The 19,744-nt window shown below is 38.0% G+C and overlaps 1 protein-coding gene across 1 annotated transcript; it reads left to right on the top strand.

The window, feature by feature from the left end:
• Positions 1-2,667: 2,667 nt before the first annotated feature.
• On the top strand, positions 2,668-19,267 carry LOC105221896 (uncharacterized). Its single transcript, XM_011199034.4, has 3 exons — positions 2,668-3,340; positions 16,206-16,558; positions 16,646-19,267. Exons 2-3 carry the CDS (start codon positions 16,432-16,434, stop codon positions 17,047-17,049), a joined length of 531 nt encoding a protein of 176 aa, XP_011197336.1. The 5' UTR covers positions 2,668-3,340; positions 16,206-16,431; the 3' UTR covers positions 17,050-19,267.
• Positions 19,268-19,744: the final 477 nt, after the last annotated feature.

Here is a 19,744-nt window from a genome sequence, read left to right as displayed (position 1 = left end):
GTAGGGGGCGGGGCCACGCCCACTTTTCCAAAAAAAATAAGCTAAGAAATTTTGATAAATCGAAATATTCATTTAAAAGTTTAGTATGACTTTTTGGAAGATATCACCAGTCATAATATTTATAAAAACGATCATTTTTAATTCAATCCTCTTTAATATTATAATTTTCTATTATATACCCAAAAACGATTAAATTTTAGTGGTCTGTGTTTATTCTTAATTTTACTTCCAAAAGTGGACAAAAATCGAAATGAACTTTTTGAAAAACTATTCTAAAAAGATTTCTTAATCATTTAAGAACCATCCTAGTTTGCATACATGTCCGAGCCATGCACTCTCGTTGTGCTTTAATCCGTGCCTCAAGGCTTATGCATCACAAAAGTAGTCGCTTCCCTGTTCCTGCAACTAAACGCTCACTGTTTGTGGCTGAAATCGAATATTGTTGATGTTGTTGCCACTAACAACAGACAATAAAGTAAGTACGTAAGTAACCACACAGCGCAATGATTAGTGTTGTTTTTTCCATACTTTTCTTTCTATACTCGCACATGCAGGATATACGATATTATTGATGTTTCCCCGCAATTTTCCAGTTCCATTGAGTAGTTTAAGCAGATTAAAAACAACGGTACATAATTATCTGCAACAAGGCGCGGCCTGTGGCGCACATCAAAGTCGATAAGGTGACGTTGCCGCGGCGTTGACAATGACACTCTGGCGACACTGGCTGCTCATATATGTTCAACTTGTCGCATACATACACACAAAGTGGCACAATAACAACATAATGTAGTAGAATAACGGCAAGGTCCAACCGGGCGGCGTGTAAGGAGTAGAGTTTTCGCCTTGGCTTTGTCCTACGATTTTATTGCTTTATTGTGCTTCTTGCTTCCTTGTTTTTGTCTGCTTCTGTCCATTTAATTTGTTGTTGTTTTTGTTTTAAATAGTGCGCCGTTGCTTCAGGTGCGTAATTAAATGCAATTGCGGGCGGTGTAATTGCCGAGCGAGCGAGCGAGGAACGTGACAGTGAAGCGAAAAATAATTTACTGAGTGGATATTTTAATTGCAGAAGATGCTGGATAATCAAATTTATTGCAGTGTAATGGCATGAGCTGAGTGCATGTTGATCGCTTGATACGTCCTGCAGGCGATCTGTATAGTGATGGGCTGAAAAGTTTTCAATTTTCACGATTTTGTCGAATAATGAATGAAGATTTCAACTGTGTGGGAGGTAATCAGAAAAATCCCAAGCGTGCGAATTTTGAGGATGTTGAAGATAAATAGACGATCAAATGACTTACATACATACAGTACATATACCCATTGGACCCATTTGCCGTAGATCTACGGCAAATGGGTCCAACCATTCTTTTCGAGTACGGAGCCATAAATAATTTCTAAGATTTTCTAAGCTAGAATCCTAAATCGCCATAATTGCCTTAGAAATTTAGTATGTAAGTTACTAAAAAAGTAAAAGCATAGACATAATCAAGCTTTTCCTATTAAAGCTAGATTTTCAAAAAATATGATGATTTTAAAAAATACTACTAAGAAACCCTAAATGTATGCTTTAGGTATAGGTATAGGTATATACATATATTACAACCTACAACGGCAGCCGGTTCCGGTTCAGAAATAAGGATGCCAACTTTTGAACCTTTTCTCTAATGGTGCGTGAATCCAATATGCTGACTGGCTTTAATCTCATTGGCTTGATGTGGCCACACTTTCCTAGTAAAGCTGGCCTTCAAATAATTTCCTTTAATATCAATGCTAGATGGACGCGATCTCTTGCTTTTATATAGTTTGGTGTTGTACCATATCATCTCTAGACATAGTAATATGTTCCTTATCATTATTGCACTGTAATATTTTGCCTGTACAACTACTCAAACCAACGATGTCGACTTGAAAGATGCTTTAAAAGCTACTTGTGAACACCAGGAGACTGGTTCTTGATTCCGGTCCCCTCACCCTAACGCTTTCCGCTTGCTTTTGACGTCCATTGGACCCTACAGAGCTCTTTCTAAGATGCTCGCTGAACGTGGAGTGAGCCCAGTTCATTTTGTTTTACCACAACTCTAGTAAAAATTATTGTGAAAATCAATCTTTTGTTAACATTGGAAGTAGTGAAGTGACTTATGCTTCTTATAACATAGTCTTTTGCTTTGTCGGATCTAGATATCCCTAATCCTAAACAAATTAAAATTCAAATATTTTAATTTCAAAAAGTTTTTGCATTTCATGGTCACTGTCGATAGAATTCTTAATGATGTGGAAACAATCTTAAGTATCGCTGGCTCAAAGAGTTCAAAGCGATCGAAAGTTTTCCACAAGACGCCACGCCAACTTTTTATATTCGGAGAAAAAACCAACGACAGTTAGTTGTTGTCTTTCTGTATCTCATTAAAAGGCATAAAATAAAAAAGTTAGTTGCTTGAACTCACAACAAAACTCAGCTGTTACTTTGCTAGGCAAACAAATTTACCCTCCACAATACGAATTCTCTCCGCGTAAGAACGAGCATATGCTCTTAATTTCCTTCTAAATAGCGAATTCACCACGAATTGGAGAGACAGCATAGAAGTACGTGCTCCACGGGCGCAAGGCACCAATTGAAGTCTCTCATTTGTTAGCGCAGCTGATGAGCGTCGCCAGCAAAGGCACTGTGTTGAATGCGACCAGTTTGCAGCGCATAAAATACCCGGACCTTCGCCAGATTGCTCAGTAGCCGATAAGGAATCAGTCAGGAAAGTTCGAAGTTCCAGAAAGTCTCGTAAGAACGCGTTAAGTAAGGAAAAGCGCGCGCGCTCCTTTGACCCTAAGCTCTAAATTTACACTGCTCAAATTGCAGGCAAGCAGTAAACTTCAAAGTGTGTGCAGTAATACATAGGATAACGCATCCTTTCACACATACGTTGCCGACTCACCAAGTGGATACGAACAAACACATACAAACGCATAAGGCTTTGCTCTACACTCCCTACTTGTGCGGCGCTATGTGGGTAGGATGTGGTGTGGTAAGCCGCAACGGTGCTTTCTATTGAATGCGAAGTATAAGCGTGTGTGTGGCAACACTCCACCCCACCAACAGATCTCCAATATTACTCGTATTACAACTGTTCGGTGTACATAACTGCATACGAATGCAAAACTGAATAATCATTAGAAAGCAAAATGTGTAGAAAATAAAGAGTGAAAAAAGTGAAAAAAAAGAAAACAACAAAGAAACGAAAACAAACCAAAAGGATAGTGAAATACATACGAACAAACAAGGATTGGCGAAGTTTTTTGGCCTCTACGCGTTCGTGGTGTTCGTCGTGGCCGCAGCGGCAAAGGAGTAAGTGAAAGTTCTGCTATGCTAAATTGTGGGCAGCGAGAGCGACAATTATTTCATGAGTGTGTGTGTGTATGTGTGTTTGAGTGTCAGGCACACTGGCGTGAGTTCATTGACTGAAAAGAGGTGAAAGCCTGCGAAATAACGCTTCACTGCCTTCTTCTTATTTTCGCTAGTGCCCAACTTCCAGCTTGAGTGACTGCCAGGCTGCCTGACTGAATGACTGAGTGACTCACTGTGCATGTAAACAAATTTTCATAATTAATGCATTGTGTGCTGGCTTGCTAAGTTTGCTGCGTGAGTACGTATGTGTGTGTGCAGTATTTTGTGATTTGAAGTTGTGCATCGGTGTTGAATTTGCGGATGTTGGCTTCGTAAACGAACCTTTCATCTGAGTGTTAATATATTTTTAGCACTTTATTGTTATCGCAAGCAACAATTATGACAGTATTTGCTCAACTTTTTCACACATTAGACGAAAAGTTGGTAAATGTGGAAATTAAAATCTTTTATTGCCAAACTATCATTGGATGTGGGTGATAAGGAACAAACTTTGTCTGTTGGGGAGTTAAGTGCGTGGCTATCAAGGCGTTAGTGAAGGCGACGAATTATGCGATATATAATTATACATATATTATTGTAACGCCCGGGTTGAGACCGTTTTATTTCGGTGGTCACATGGGCACATCTAAGGAGTCCACCATTTTTAAGATACGATATTTCTATGGTTCTGTAAAAACAAAAATATATATATTGCATTAGATGAATTTAGTAATATGCTTCTTGCGTTGTAACGGGTGAATCAAAGACTTATGCTTTAACAACGTTTACAAATCGTTTAACTTTATTTACGCTCTGTAGAAAATGAGTTTCACGCGCTTTACTCAACACCATTATCCATCTTGAGACTCAGAATTCATTATTGGATAATATTCGATTGAATAGAAAACGTCCAGCACGCGACGTTGGAGAGTCAATTCGCCGCCGTTCGCAGCAACCCGGACTGACATATGGAGCGACTTGGCGCATTTTACATCGAGATCTTAAATTGAAAGCACACAATATACAGATAGTGCAAGAACTGAAGCCGCTCCTCCTTCCCAAACGACATTACTTCGCTCTATGCGATCTTGAAAAGTTCCAAGAATCGCATCAATTAATGGATTTATTGAGAAAATGCTTCGGTGAGCAGATAATTTCACGTTTTTTGCCGGTCGATTGGCCACCAAGATTGTGTGATACCGCACCGTTACGCTTATTTCTGTGAGAAAAAAAGTGATGTAAAGTTCATAGTATATGCGGACAATCCCACTTCGATTCAGGTCTTGGAGCAAAACATCACGCGTGTCATTCGACGATTACCAGTCGAAATGCTATAATGATTGGACTCAACGGATGGATCATCTGACACGTAGCCGCCGTAAACATTTGAAAGAGATAATCTTCAAAAAATAAAAGGAAACGAATGTTCTTTCGAAATATCTGTGTTTTTCTTTTAAAGAGGTAGGGAACCTGGAAATGAATCGCCTAATAAAATTTAAAAATTCATAATAAATCATAATAAAAAAATTCTCTGATAGTTTTGTGATTGTTTCACGTAGGACAGCACAAGTCAAAGATTAACAAATTGAATGAAAAATGGGAAATGTGAATACATAATTGGTCCTGATCCAATAATGAGCTATTTTGGTATCGTTCCATTTCTGCACCACGAAGGTAAAAGTCGAAAATATCAATCAAATATTAAGTTTAGTTCCTTGTCAAGCCAGACGAAAAACTTTTGTAATTGGTTATCAGCTATCGGCAAAACGCTCGGAACCTAACACAAATCTGCTTCGGTGTCCACCTACTGAGAGCGAAGAGTTCCTCAAACCTCGTACGTCTTACGAAAGGCCAGAAAGACCTTGCGAGTTTACAGTTGCTGGTAGTTGACCAACGTTCCCATGAAGTACCTGGCCTGGAACGCCAGGACACAAATGAAACTCGATGAATAAGTCTCACAAATTTTGACGCAAAATTCATCATGAATCGATATTCTATTTGAATGGCAACAAAAGCAATGACCGTTTTGCAGCAGATGAATACTGGTGATGAAAAGTAGATTACTGCCGACAACATCAAGCGAAAACGGTTGTGGTAAAATGGCGGTGAGTCAGCGCAAATGGTAACCAAGTCAAGAGTGATGTAAAGAAAGTTTTACAGAGTGTTTGTCTTAATCGGATCAAAACTATTCAAGTCCCCAGATACCGAATATGGGGATCAAAGTTCTAATTGTTGGGTGGGATTGACAGGGAATCTTCAACTATGAGTTACTCCTCTAAACTCTTTATTCGGACATGTCAATTATTGGATCGTCTGTCAATCACCGAGAATTGGAAAACTTTGACCAATTAAAGTTTGGATCCTCCAGGTAAACGCCACACATATAGGGATTCGCCGAAAGCTGTGGGAACGTGGTGAGGGGATTCTTTATGGTCCGGGCTTAACACCAAGTGATTACAACTATTCCTGCCTATTAGAAATTCGTATCGAGAGAATCTTTTGAAAGTCAACTGTGCCTGTTTTTGCCAATAGGAACGAGAGTTTCAAAGGATTGAAGAAGTTATGTTTGATTGAAGTTATGTTAAAGAATGCCAGCATATTTTGCAACAAAACGGGACATATTTGGCTTAAATTGCATAATTCTAACTTTGTTAAACAAAACCTTCAAGTGTGTGCAAAAATAATGAATTTAATTTTGCAAAGGAAGTAATCATGTGTGCGATTGAAGCAAACAATTTTCTTGATTTATTTTTACATATTACTATTAACGTTTTAGTCCTGTAGAGTTTAAAGCCATAGAATGACAGCTTTAAACGTTTTAAAGTGCAGAAGAGCTATTATTCAAACTGATCGATGGAAATCAAGATACATTTTTTTAATAACTGTAAATATTTTTTCCTTAAGGGGTTATATACAGTTAGGAGGTCGAAAAAAAGGCATTTTTCAAGAATTTTTTCTAAGCAAACTATTTGGTTTATTGATTTGAAACTTGGCAGGTATATTATGACAACCTTAAACTATATTCACATGTTTTTTTTTGCCAAAAATAATTATCGGGAACGTTGATATTGCCAATTTTGCAGAGGTCCGCAAAAAAAGGCCTCTTGCGGTGAGCACGATATCTCTGGACTGGATCATCTAAAAAGCAAAAACCAGATAAATTTCATTAATATAAGAAATAATCTAGTGATTGATCGAAGGAATTAGCAAAAAAAATTTTTTTGAAAAAATGGGGTCTACTCAAAGCAAAAGGTTCGATTTTCGACCAAAATTCGTGTCTTTAATTGTTTCTAAAAATAAGAAGTTTTCATCGAATGGGGAAATCCTTCGATTAAGTACTAAAAAATATAGTTAAGAAGCTTATGTAAAAATTTCAGACCGATCGGTTCAGCCGTTTCTGAGAAATCTTGCTCACCGACTTTGAAAACACCGTTTCGAGAAAAACGAGTTTAAAGTTTTGAAAGCACTTTACTTGTAGTCGGCGCGCCTTCACTAATGTGTCTATAACTTCGAAAATATTCGTCGGATCGACTTAAAATTTTGTATGTGTATAGGTAGGTAGGTATATATTAAGAAAACGTAAAAACAAAAAAATCGATTTTTTGAAAATCCTAACTGTATATAACCCCTTAAAGGTTGTTTATACCAAACAACACGGGTAAAAAATTACTAAAATGTTTACTATTCGATACATACCGTTGGCCGGTTAAGTTTTCAGATTAATCTGTTATCCCTCCGTCCGTCTGTGTAAGCTCTAATTTGAGTAAAAGTTGATATATCTTGATGAAAATTGATGCACGTATTCCAAAAACCCCGCCATTAATCGACTAAATCACTATATATCCATATTTTAAATTCCATTTGGATTCCTTTACTTTCCAAAATGCACGCTAATGAATGTATCAGGATCAACATAGTCGGCTTACTAAACGTACTATTCGCAACGCACTGATTATTGGATGATATTCGACCGTATAGACCACTGAGAGTGCACACAAAGACCGTGGAGAGTCGATTTGGTATCGTTCGCAGTCACTCCGACTGACGCATGGAACGACTTGAAAAATTTTATGTCGGGATCTTAAACATACAGCTTGTGCAAGAACTGAATCTGCTCGACCTTCTTAAGCTACTACGGGCTCTTTAAAAGTTCCAAGAAGATCCACGTTATCAAATTAAATTTTGTTCAGCGAAGAGGCTCACTTCTAGCTCAATAGGAACAAGTAAAATTGCCGCATTTGGAATGAAGTGTAACCTGAAGAGATTCAAGAGTTGCCATTTCATCCAGAAAAAAAAACAACGATTTGGTGTGGTTTCTGGGTCGGTAGAATTATCGGTACATATTTCTTCAAATATGAGGCCGGTGAGAACGTAACCGTCAATGGCGACCGTTATCGCGCCATAGTAACCGACTCGTGATCTCGGCGGTTTCTGTCTATGCGGACATTCACACATGCGCGGTCCTCTCCAGTTACTAGTTGAAATACCATATGAGACGTGGTCACGACCAATATTTGAAAGAGATAATTTTCAAACAATATATGCCAAATAATATCCCTTCAAATGACAATAAATATTCCCCATAAAATTTGAAATTTCTGTGCTTTTCCTTAAAAAGAAAAGGAAGGAAACGGAATTATTGAAATTCGAAGAAAGCATTTTCCTAATTATAATGTACTTTTCGTTCAGAAATGAAGGTATTTCCCTGGTTTTGATCCTGACAAGTTGCAATGTTATGCCGTGTTCGTTTACACCCGTACTTAGCTCTTCCTTACTGCACTCCTTGCGCACGCTGCCAAAACTCAAGTTTGTGCTTTGGGTTCGGGTTTGTAGCAACATTTCCCAAAACTACTTGTAATCTAATGGTTTTAGTTCTTTAATATTATAATTTATAGTTTTTATAAATGACCTTATCAGCAGTTATTTTATACCTAGATTTATAGCAATATGCAAGCAAAACTTTTCAAAGCAAATTGTAGAATTATTTTGCGAAATGTTTCTTTAATTTTTTACGCTTGAATATTTCCTCACATAATGTGGTTTTAATTACTTAATTGCAAAAACTTATATGAGTGTTGGTGATTGAGTAATAAAGTTGAATATCTCCTTCAATCACACTTATTTGTGGAAATCATTAATTACTTAACTTTCAACTGAATTCATTCAGATCAATTGCAGACAATTTTTTCGAAGTGTTTCAATTCTAAGAATAATGAAACCAATAAATTGCTTAGCAACAAACAAATTTTTTGGCCAAAACTCGGCGGTCTTAATCACCCATCAGCATTGTGGCCAGAATTCGTGGAAAATAAAACAATTTCATTGTTGTAAAAAGTTGTCGGTTTGAATATTATTTGCACTTATTTGGCGCTTGCCCACAACTCATCACCTCAGCTTTTCGCGCAAACAATTTTGAACATCTTGAGTAATAATAATAGGTATTCATGGAGTGAGATACCATACCACCTTTCCAGATGCCTTTCGAGTCGATGCTGAGTTCGTCCCTCATGTATCGTTCATCACTAAGTTTATCTGTGAAAATTTACCTCACATAATCTTTCTCACCCACTACCGCTCACATTTCTCATTGGTTCACATATAAATTCATGGAATTTCCCCTGGCGCTTTACTGTGGCCTGCTCTGACACGGTTTTACCAATTTCAAGGTCAACGGGAGTGAACGAAATATGCCAGGCATTTGACACAGCCTTAAAGAGGATTATTCTGGGTGGCTGTGCTGTCCGATCTAATAAAAACTGAGCATTTTAAACGTAAAATGTTGCCAGCCGAGCTGCAGAGGAGGGCGGAGCAGGCGTATGTTAAATATACATAAATAATGTGTGATGGCTGGTTGAGCGAAATATTTGTAGTCAAACTGTTGAATAACGTTTTCTTTCACATTCATTCACTTTCATTTCATTTTCATTCCATTTAATATGTTGTTGCTGTTATTGCATTTTGTATTTGATGTGCGGTGTACGAGAATGTTGTTTGTAAGTGGATTAAAAATACTAAACTTTACCTCGCGGTTGTAAATAATTTCAATGTTTGTAGAACAATGGGATTCAAGGTATACTAACAGTGCTCTGTGCAGAAGCAAGAATTTGGGTGGCATCGAAGCAATTTAGTAATCTTCATGAATGAAAGAGAAGCTGTGTTATTAGGTAAAACCAGAAAAAAACGAAGCCTTACCTACGATACCTTTCACAAATAAAATCCACATTCCATTATAAGGACACGATTTCGTCGGTCAGTTTGTATGGCAGCTACATGCTGCCGGAGTTCACTGTCTACCAAAAAACAAAGAAGAGTAGTCTGGAGCAGTATTTTCAGATTTTCAACTGAGGTAAGCCACAGTTTTTGTTCCGATATATGTCCACTCCAAAGCGTGCAAAACTGTAAAATACAACATTCGGCAGGCAGAGTTATGGCGTCTGCATTTTGGGATACACATGGAAAATTTTTTATTATCTTCTTCTTCTTTACTGCCGTAGACACCGCTTTCGCGGTTGCAGACGAGTTAACAACAGCGCGCCAGTCGTTTCTTCTTTTCGCAACGTGGCGGCAATTCGAGATACTAAGAGCAGCCAGGTCCTTCTCTACCTGATCTCTCCAACGGAGTGGAGGTCTTCCCCTTCCTTTGTTTCCCTGGCGGGAATACTTTCAAAGCTGGAGTAGTCGATGTCTCTTAATTCGAAGAACTTCGTCGTATATCTCATACAGCTCATCGTTCCATCGACTGTGTTACTCGCTGTTGTCAGTGGACCATAAATATTCCGCAAAACCTTGCTCTCGAAAACTCGTAACGTCGGCTCATCAGCTGTTGTCATTGCCCAAGCTTCTGCACCATATAGCAGGATGGGAATTATGAGTGACTTAGAGAGTTTGGTTTTCGTTCGCCGAGACAGGCATAAGGCTCCTCAACATCGCATATAAGGTTGTATCGAGCATATTGTGTGAAAGTTTAAAGCCCACCGTCAACAAACTGATTGGACATTACCGACAACTTACCAGGTATTCACCATGCGTCAAATATAGAAAAAGACCCGTGAAAAGAAGATCGACACACACCACCTCATCGTCGATTTCAAAACCTGCTTTTGACAGCACGAAAAGAAGCTGACTTTATTGCTCTAGACCAATCTAAATTTTCGAGAGAAAGGTTCTGCGGAAGATTTATGGTCCTGGAGATATACGACGAAATTGACATAGTTCATAGACGCTAATATTGAGTTTAGCCTTCTATTATTTAAGAACTTCAAATATGGAAACGTTGAGGTTCAAGAGAATCTCTATATAACTGTAATTGAAGACGTTATCTTCAGAATATTCGTACGAATATTTTCAGTACTTTCGATTCCACATAGTAAATGTAATATATCTACACATACAACTATACATTTATTTTGAAAACTAATAAAATTTGTAACGTGTTATAAATCTTTTGCAGATTATTACCCACTCGCATACAGATGTATATACAATTATGCATATATAAGACATTTTCCTGGCCACTGCTCACCGTGGCATGTTTCGGCCCATATGTTGCACAGCCCCAAATTGAATTATTGATTGGACATTTGGCAGGTGTAATCCGATTTGTTTGGCAACAGCAAATGCCAACAAAATCTCCTGACGACTCAACACGAACTCTTACACAGACTTACTCAGCTACTTGTACGAGTATACCATGTATAGACAAATTCACTGGCCCCTTAGCCTTGACGGATCTACTTATTTGGCAGTGACCCATTAAATGCACGACGACATTTAAGTGACAATCGTCTATAAATATATACGAGTACTTTGTAAGTTCTTTAATTTAATACGAGCTTCCTTAAGTGACTAAATAACTAAGTAAATAGGGCTTTGTATAACTCACTTAGCCAAGAGTGCTTCACGCTTGTTACTGCTTTCATAAGTCTTGGCAGTAATTCTTTTATTCAATCAACCAGTCGGCAAAATGCGTGCGACGTGTAAAATGCGGAAAAATAGAAAAACTATTAAAGGACAACAAAGTCCCGTACAAGGCGACCGTTATAGTGCCGGCAATCATTCAATGTCACAATGATGGCGGAAAAGTGGAACAGCAGCCGGTTGCTGCCACGTCAAACACCGACAATGCAACATTTTCATAATACCCTAGTTCGTATGTCTGTGTGTATGTGTGCACATAGTTGTGTTGCTTTTAAATCAGCGGGAAAGTGGCCGCTGCTTAAGTGCACCGACGTGTTGCTTGTGGCTGCAAGAGGGTGCTAAATGCTTAGGGTCGCATGTTGCATATTCATAATTCCTCCAGTCGCTGGGGTGATGCGTCTTAATGATTTGGAGTTTATGCAAAACTTTTCTTTGTTGCCCTTCGGTGCTTTCTAGTTTAGGTGCCATCGCAACCGTTGCTACTCGCTTATGGGAACTATTAAATTGTTCGCTTTATGCACTTTTTATTGCAAGAGAAGTGCGTGAGTGGGGAACTTCACTTGAATTTGTTATGTCAGAAAGCAGCTTGCGCTTTCAGCATAAAGGCGCCCCCTTTAATGCTCTTTTTATTGCATCTGAGTCTATTTTAGTATTCTGCTACATAGACATCTACATATAAAGTTTTTTTTATCTTCATTGTATGAGATATCGATTTATATGTCAGGAACCAGCAATAAAAATGCCAAAAATGACATTTGTACAATTAATAATTGTGTCAGAGCCTTACACTCGAATTTGGTAATATTGGTGTTTTTTGTCTTAATGAGAAAAGGTTTTAATATCGAAAAATGAGCTTGGAATTAAACACGAATTATCTTTATTTATACAAGATGGTTTTTAGAGAAGAAGGAGAATCTTTATTAGTTAGGTGAAATTGTGAACCGATTGCGCCGTTTTTAATAGAAGGCAATTCTCACTTATATGGACTATAAAAATGGTGACAAAAAGGTAATTGGTAAAGGACATTGTAAACAAAACGCAAAATATTTAATTATCCATCAATATTTATTTTATTGCCATCAAAGTAATTCCCGCCAGATGTAATGCACTTATGCGAATGATTTTTGTTGTCCACGAAACACTTTTCAAAAGTACAAGTCGACTGAAAACGGGTTCCACAGCGCGCCGGTCGTTCCTTTTCTTGTTTGGCGCCAATTCGAGACTCCAAGTGTAGCCAGGTTCTTCTTCACTTGGTCTTTCCAACGGAGTGGAGGCTTTCCTTTTCCTCTGCTTCTCCCGTAGGGTACTGCGTCGAATACTCTCAGAGCTGTAGTGTTTCCATCCAATCGGACAATATGATCTAGCCAGCGTAGCCGCTATCTCTTAATTCGCTAAACTATGTGAATGTCGTCGTATATCTCGTAGAGCTCTTCGTTCCATCCACTGCAGTATTCGCCGTTGCCAATACGAAAAGAACCATAAATCTTCCGTAGAACCTTTCTTTCGAAAATTCGTAATGCCGACTCATAAGATGTTGTCAACCGTCATGCAGCTGTACACTCTTATAGAAGATTCTACCTTCTCGATTAAGCTCTGTACCTCGAATCATTTACTCCATCAGTAGATTGAAAAAATTGCACGATAGGAATTCTCCTTGGCTGAAATCTCGTTTGGTATCGAATGACTTGGAGAAGTCCTTATCGATTCTGACGGAGCTTTTGGTATTGTCCAACGTCAGTTTACACAGCCGTATTAGCTTGGCGGGGCCGACCATATTTACAAAGAAGCTAATTGCTATTCGAACTTCTTCATGGTCGGGAAGTGCGACATCTACTCTATCGTCATCGATTCGGCAATCGGATTTACCATCTCCTGGTGTTATGCTTTCACTGCCATTCAGCAGGCTAGAAAAGTGTACGCTCCGAAACGAATATTTTTTCACTTTCACATTTCACTCAAAAAATAGGTTCTTAAATTCCTCTGCGAAAATCTCATGAAGTATGAGCTTTGGTAATCTGAGTTGAGGGATTTTATTCCGTTAGAATATGTACTTTGCTGGGTACGATAAATATTTTGTGCTTTACCGAACATAAAACTTCCTTAGTTGCGTCTATCTTGGCAAGGTGACGCTGTTGTATAATCCAAGTGTAGAGAGATCGCTAGTCCTTTCGTTAGATGCGTGTGTGCTCTTGCTTCTGATGTCGAGCCATGGGTCTCGAATCGAAGAAGCTTTTCACTGAAGCATAATCTTCCATGACCTGAACAGCGCATTTGTTGGATTTTTATGTGCTTTACTATATCCATGTCGCCGTAGAGCTCATACAGTTCGTGGTTCCATTATAAAAAATGGCAAATAATGTCATTTCCTCGACATAAAACTGAACAGTTTAACTTAGCTTCTTAGCACCAAAATAAATATATTTACAAATCACAATATTTCTGAAATTATTATGGTACAAAAACCTGTAAAAAGCTCGCATGAGGCCTCATCATATCGTCCAATCCTACTGACCTTGCACTCTTACCTGTGTAATCGCTACTTTATTATCAAGTAAGGACAATTATATACTACGTTACAGCTAACAGAAACGGGTGTACGTCAAGGATGTGTGCTGGAACCACTCTTATACATTTTGTTTACTAGCGACATGCCTATGCCGCCAAAATGCGCAATCGCCACATTTGCAGTTTGCTCTAAGTGATTTCTTATCTCCCTTCGTCATTATTCATATCCTGCGTCGTAACCATAAGAGACTTTTAAAGCATTTATAGTTCTCAAGATGCAAATAATCTTTTCGTGTGGCCTACATATGATTTGTTTTACCCTTGTTCGTCATAAGACCTCTTTCGCTTCTTTTTCCAGCCTGAACATGGCTGAGATGACTGTTTTATTGCCTGAAAACTAACGCTGTATGAGAACCAAAGAACAAAGTGTCAACTGTGAAGCACGGTGGCGACAGCGTATTGGTTTGGGAAGCTGTTGCGGCCTCTGGGTTGAAAAGTTAGCTTTTATTGAAGGTAAAATGGATCGTTACAAGTAGAAATCTCTGTTGGAACATAATTCTATTTGGTGAATAATTTGGTGCTCAGTTCCGTTTAGATCTTTCAACAAGATAACGATCAAATTGTTAAGGACTGGTTGCTTCATTACGCTCTAAGACAATTAAACACACCACCTCAAAGGCCAGATTTGAATATTATTGAACATGTCTGGGAAATTTTGGATCGTAAAATTAGAAAGCACCAGATTTCTAGCTCTTCTATACCCAAAGAGCACATATTAGAAGTTTGGTAGAGCATAACGTTTGCAGAGTTGAAAAATTTAGCAGAATCAATGCCACGTGGGGGGTGTATAGACTTTTGTCCGCCACTGTATATATAATGTAGATTTTACTTAGCTACGTCCTATAAAAACCGTTGTACTTATTAGCAAAAACTGATACAGTTTATTTTCATAAACTTCTATCGGGGCGAATTTTTCACAAGGAAAATCAGCCCCCACAGATAGAAAACGTGGTAATCACTTCACTAGAAGATGAGGCTATAAGGCTGATGCATAAGGCATCCCCCCGAGCTAGTGGTAAGTTATTATCATTGTGTGGCCCGAAGTTGTCCTTATGAAACACAATTCTTCTCCTATTGGCCCAGCTTGCCACTTCTGGGTGACAGCAGATCACCGCAATTCTATTATTACCGGAACGGAATCCATGAAATGTTTCCAACCAAAATGGCGCATATTTGGTATATTATAAGGATGATGAACTCAATTTACATTTTTAGGCGCATGATTAGCGTTTTCTAATTAAATCGTAACTATTATCTTGCAAGCTTATGTCAACCGATGAAAACATTAAAAAAGTTAAGGATAAGGTACATGAAAATCGTCAAGCAAGTGTTAGAGAGATTGCAAAATATTCACCAAAACTACTCAAACGGACTCGCAAGAGATCGACATCTAGATCGACATCTCTTGCGAGTCCGTTTGAGTAATTTTGGTGAAAATTTTGGGTTTGAAACGCGTTCTTGCTCGACTCGTTCCGAAAAAGCTGAACTTTTTTCAAAAATAGTACCGTAAACAAGTCTGTTTGGACATGCTTGATCGTGCGAATTCCGATCACATATTCATGGAGAGCATTATAACTCTCGATGAGACATAAGTTTATAAGTTTGACATGCCAACAAGTCAAAAATCATCGGAATAGAGGGAAAAAATGAACTGAAATCAAAAAAAACTACGACAAAGCCGCTGAAAAATCAAGGCGATGTTCATTGGGTTTTTCGATATTCGTGGTTTGGTGCATCATGAATTTGTTTCAGAGGGGAAGGCGGTCAATAAGGAGTTCATATTGAGGCGCTTGCATGAAAATATCCGTCGAAAACGGCCGAAATTGCGGAAGGAAAATTAATGAATTTTACTCTATGATAATACACCATCTAACGAGATGGAACTTAAAGCCGAAATCGCAATGAATACCATAAATCAACCGCCGTATTCCCAACATTCGGCTCCGTGTGATTTTTCTTGTTCCCCAAACTGAAATTGACGATCCGTTATCATTCAATGGAAGGTATAAAACACAATTCGTTGAAGGAGTTGGATGCCATCCCAAAAATTGCTTATGAAAAATATTTCGAGGGCTGCAAAAATTGTTCGCACATCTGGTAGAGATCACTTTCAAGGCGAAAAAATAAATATTTACTTAAAACAACGCAGTAGAACGATCGAGTCGATTAATATTCATACCAACGGTTACAAACCAGGTATTCGAATAATTGGTTTTCAGGTTATTCAAATAAGAGCCCTAATGTATATGCTTGGCTTTGAATTACACATTTCTCTGATACCAATTTACAGTTTGTATTTAAAATGTAATCTTAATGTAATTTAATCTTTAATTACTGTTTTCAGCATAATCAAGCTCCTATTTCGCTACAACGGACAGCATGTTACCAAAAATATGAACCAAAATGACTAGCAATATTCTATTCGCTAGAAAATTTATATGCGTAACACGCACACATTAATACGCCGACATAAACCCATGCAACATTTAAGGAGGTACAACTACAAAGACAACAACAACAACATATAAATAACCCCAGAGACCGCGCTATCACATTACCAGCCACGAAAGATGCATCAAGTGCTGAGCTATGAGACCGCTGTACGTGCCAACAGTTCCCGCGAGTTCCGCGAATATGTCACCAAACGCACTTGCGTCAGTCTCGTGCTCACAATAGCCTTCCTGACGCTCATACTGGGTGAGTATGTGTTTAGCATTATTAAGAGTCTTTATGGCATTGCCTTTTCGTTGGCTTATGAAATTAAGTTCAAATTGTTTTTCACAGGCTATTTGCTGGGCAATTTCGTGTCGGAGCGTAAATATCAAATGCGACTGAACAAGGCGGCCGGCAAAGGAGTCGGACCGCCGCACACGGTGGAAGTGAGCAGCGCCGATTATGCAAATCTCAAAGAAATCAATGCTTACCAGAAGAACAAAGACAAGCTTTTGAGCTCGGCACAATCGCTCAGTGAGTTACTGAAACGCGATCAAAGCTATCCGGCGAGTTCCATCAATACGGACATATTCAACAAGTACATATCGTGCACACAGGATATACCGCCCAGCACCAGCATCGACTACAGCCAATTCATCGAGCAGTTGGTGGACAATACGGCGGCGCGGCAACGCGATTGTTTGCGTGTGATACAGCTGATTATTGATAATCACATGAGCGGTGACACGAACTGAACGAATGAGGGCGATGTCACGCTTGCGGAGAGGAATGTGATAAAACAGCGCGTGCAATATGATTAAATAGGCAAAAGCGGTTGGTTTGTGCGGAAGTGGGCGTGGCTAATTATGAGTTTATATATACATATATGTATAAGTATATCGACATCTTTCATAGTGGGCCAAAAACTTTTTTATAATATCAATGTATATTATTTTTGTAAGGATTTTTTCTAAATATATACATACATACATACATATACATAGTAGTTGCATCACGTATTGACCGCACACATATATCTCGTATATGCATGTATATGTGCCATAGCACACAGTCCAGCCAAATAGGCAAGTTGTGTGCTTTTTCAGCGTAAAACCTACGCAGTGAGGCGCGCTTTCCCAGAGGAAGCGGCGGCCGGCGACGACGGTAAAATACCATTGGGAAAGAAAGAGGCTTTTAGTGAAAGTAAATGTTTTTCTAAATACATAATGCATACAAATTAACTTGAAGAATTTAAACTAACACAAGCAAATATAAACATATACATACACACTCACCCACTCATATATATGGCATTACTGTGGGCAAAAAATAGTAAGACTTTGTTCATAATTTCAATATTATTAATTTATTCTTCAAAACCTATGCCGTTCCCCTCAAAGTAATGCTCCTTGGACCCTATACCAAAATTTGCCAACGCCTTTTTCAATCCTCGAAAGAGTTGTTTAAGCTAAACTCCAGATTAGCCTTCAATGTGCATAGTAATTCACGTTTAGTGTCTTCAATAGACTCAAAACAGTTCCCCCGGAGCGGTCGTTTGAGTTTACTGAATAAGCAGAAGTTACACGGAACTAATAAGGATACAAATTTGGCGAAAATGTGACGAAGCATTAATGCAGTATACGAAGATACAATATTATGGTGCAAAAGCTAAGAGTTGTCGGCCCATAATTGTGGTTTCTTTTTACGAATAGCTCAAATAGTATTTCTTGTTGACAGTTTGGCTGGTCGGAAGGAATTCGGAGTGCCCCACACTTCGATAGTTGAGGAAAACTTTCAAACAACCTTGATTGTAGACCTGAATTGACGTGGCTCACCTTTACCGCGATATTCGGCTGATTGATCGTCAGTAATATTTCATGACAACCTGGATTTTGGAACCAACCACGCTTTTACTTTTCTTAGGCCCAAACGATCATTTAAAATGGGTTTCTTCGATCCTTCCGATATTCCACCGATGCCAGTAAGAACTCTGACTTTCAATCGAAATCCTTTTCCATCATTTTGAACGTTTCGGCACGAGAAATTTAATTCCTCAGTAGAACTTCTTTGTTGAATGCACTTTATACACTGCAGAAAGACCCGCGTGTACTAAACACTAAGGATTATTTTGATGTGACATTTGGCATAGATGTCACTGATAGTCATACTAACACAGAAAAAGAATATTTCGACGAATGGGTTTTTAGTCGAAATTTAAAGTAAAAAGTTTTACTATTTTTTGCCTACAGTACCGCATACACCTACATCCATAATAAATATGCAAATCTAAAGCAAAGTCATTTCAACCGAAAAAAATGGTGTAAAAATGAAAACACTTTCAATGCGTTTATTATTCTTGAATGTGCTCAATGTTTACTTAAGGGAATACTTACTTATGTATGTGTATGCGCTCTTGTCGCTACACGCATGTGTATTGCTGTACATTATGGTAATAAAATGGAATTTATTTATGGAAAATTCCAATTTAAATATATGAAGATCTGTAATATCACACACACACACACAGATAGAAAAGCTTATGCATATTAGGGTGTGTAATTTTTCCATTACAGCTATGTATATGCTATAGTTATCCGATATCGGCGGTTCCAATAAATGAGCAGCTTGAGAAAATAAGACGTAGGCAAAATTTGAGATATATGTACATACAAGTATACCAAAACCTCATCACTTCTTGTATATATGGACAGGCGTACAGACGGATGGACATAACTAAAAAGATTGAGCTCATCATGCTGATAATTTTGTTATATATATGTTTTGGGAGCTCTAACGTTTCCTTCTGGGTGTTACAAACTTTGTGGCACACTTAATAAACCCTGTTCAGGGTATAAAAACTCCGTGTCATATAAATAGAAAATGGAAAGTAGGAAAAGGCACCCTTTAATATTAGTATCAAAAACTCATGAGTATATCCTTTTTACCTTTTTGAAATTGTTTTTCGGTTTTTTTACCTTGAAAAAAAATTCCCAAAAGTGACACACCCTAATACGTATATCTGTATTTGAACACAATACAATTTGTTGTACAGCATTCTTGAAGTCAGTTCCCTTGGCGCTGACACTGAAAGCATTATTTAATTATTTAAGAGGTACTGAATTTTTTACATGTACACCAAAAAAGAAACAACAAAAAGTAATAATAATTATAAGAATTCTGATTGTACTTAAACGAAGCAGAGATTAATGCCTGAAAGGTAGCGAAATGAATAAATGAATAAATTATTAAATATAAATGTGAAACAAAGATTTAAAACAGATTCTGAAATTTTTATGATAATTTTATTTTGAGAGAAATTAGAAAGCGAAGCACAAGAGGTCTTTTAACTGTTACAAACTGATTGCATCGGTGGGATATCAGGGAGCCGGTAAAATTTAAATGTATATAAAATCTATATTAAAGTAAGGTTCAAAAATCTTATTGTATCAT

The sequence above is a fragment of the Bactrocera dorsalis genome, chromosome 2, assembly GCF_023373825.1.
Source record: "Bactrocera dorsalis isolate Fly_Bdor chromosome 2, ASM2337382v1, whole genome shotgun sequence".
NCBI lineage: Eukaryota > Metazoa > Arthropoda > Insecta > Diptera > Tephritidae > Bactrocera > Bactrocera dorsalis.
This window is presented reverse-complemented; position numbering and strand designations above follow the sequence as displayed.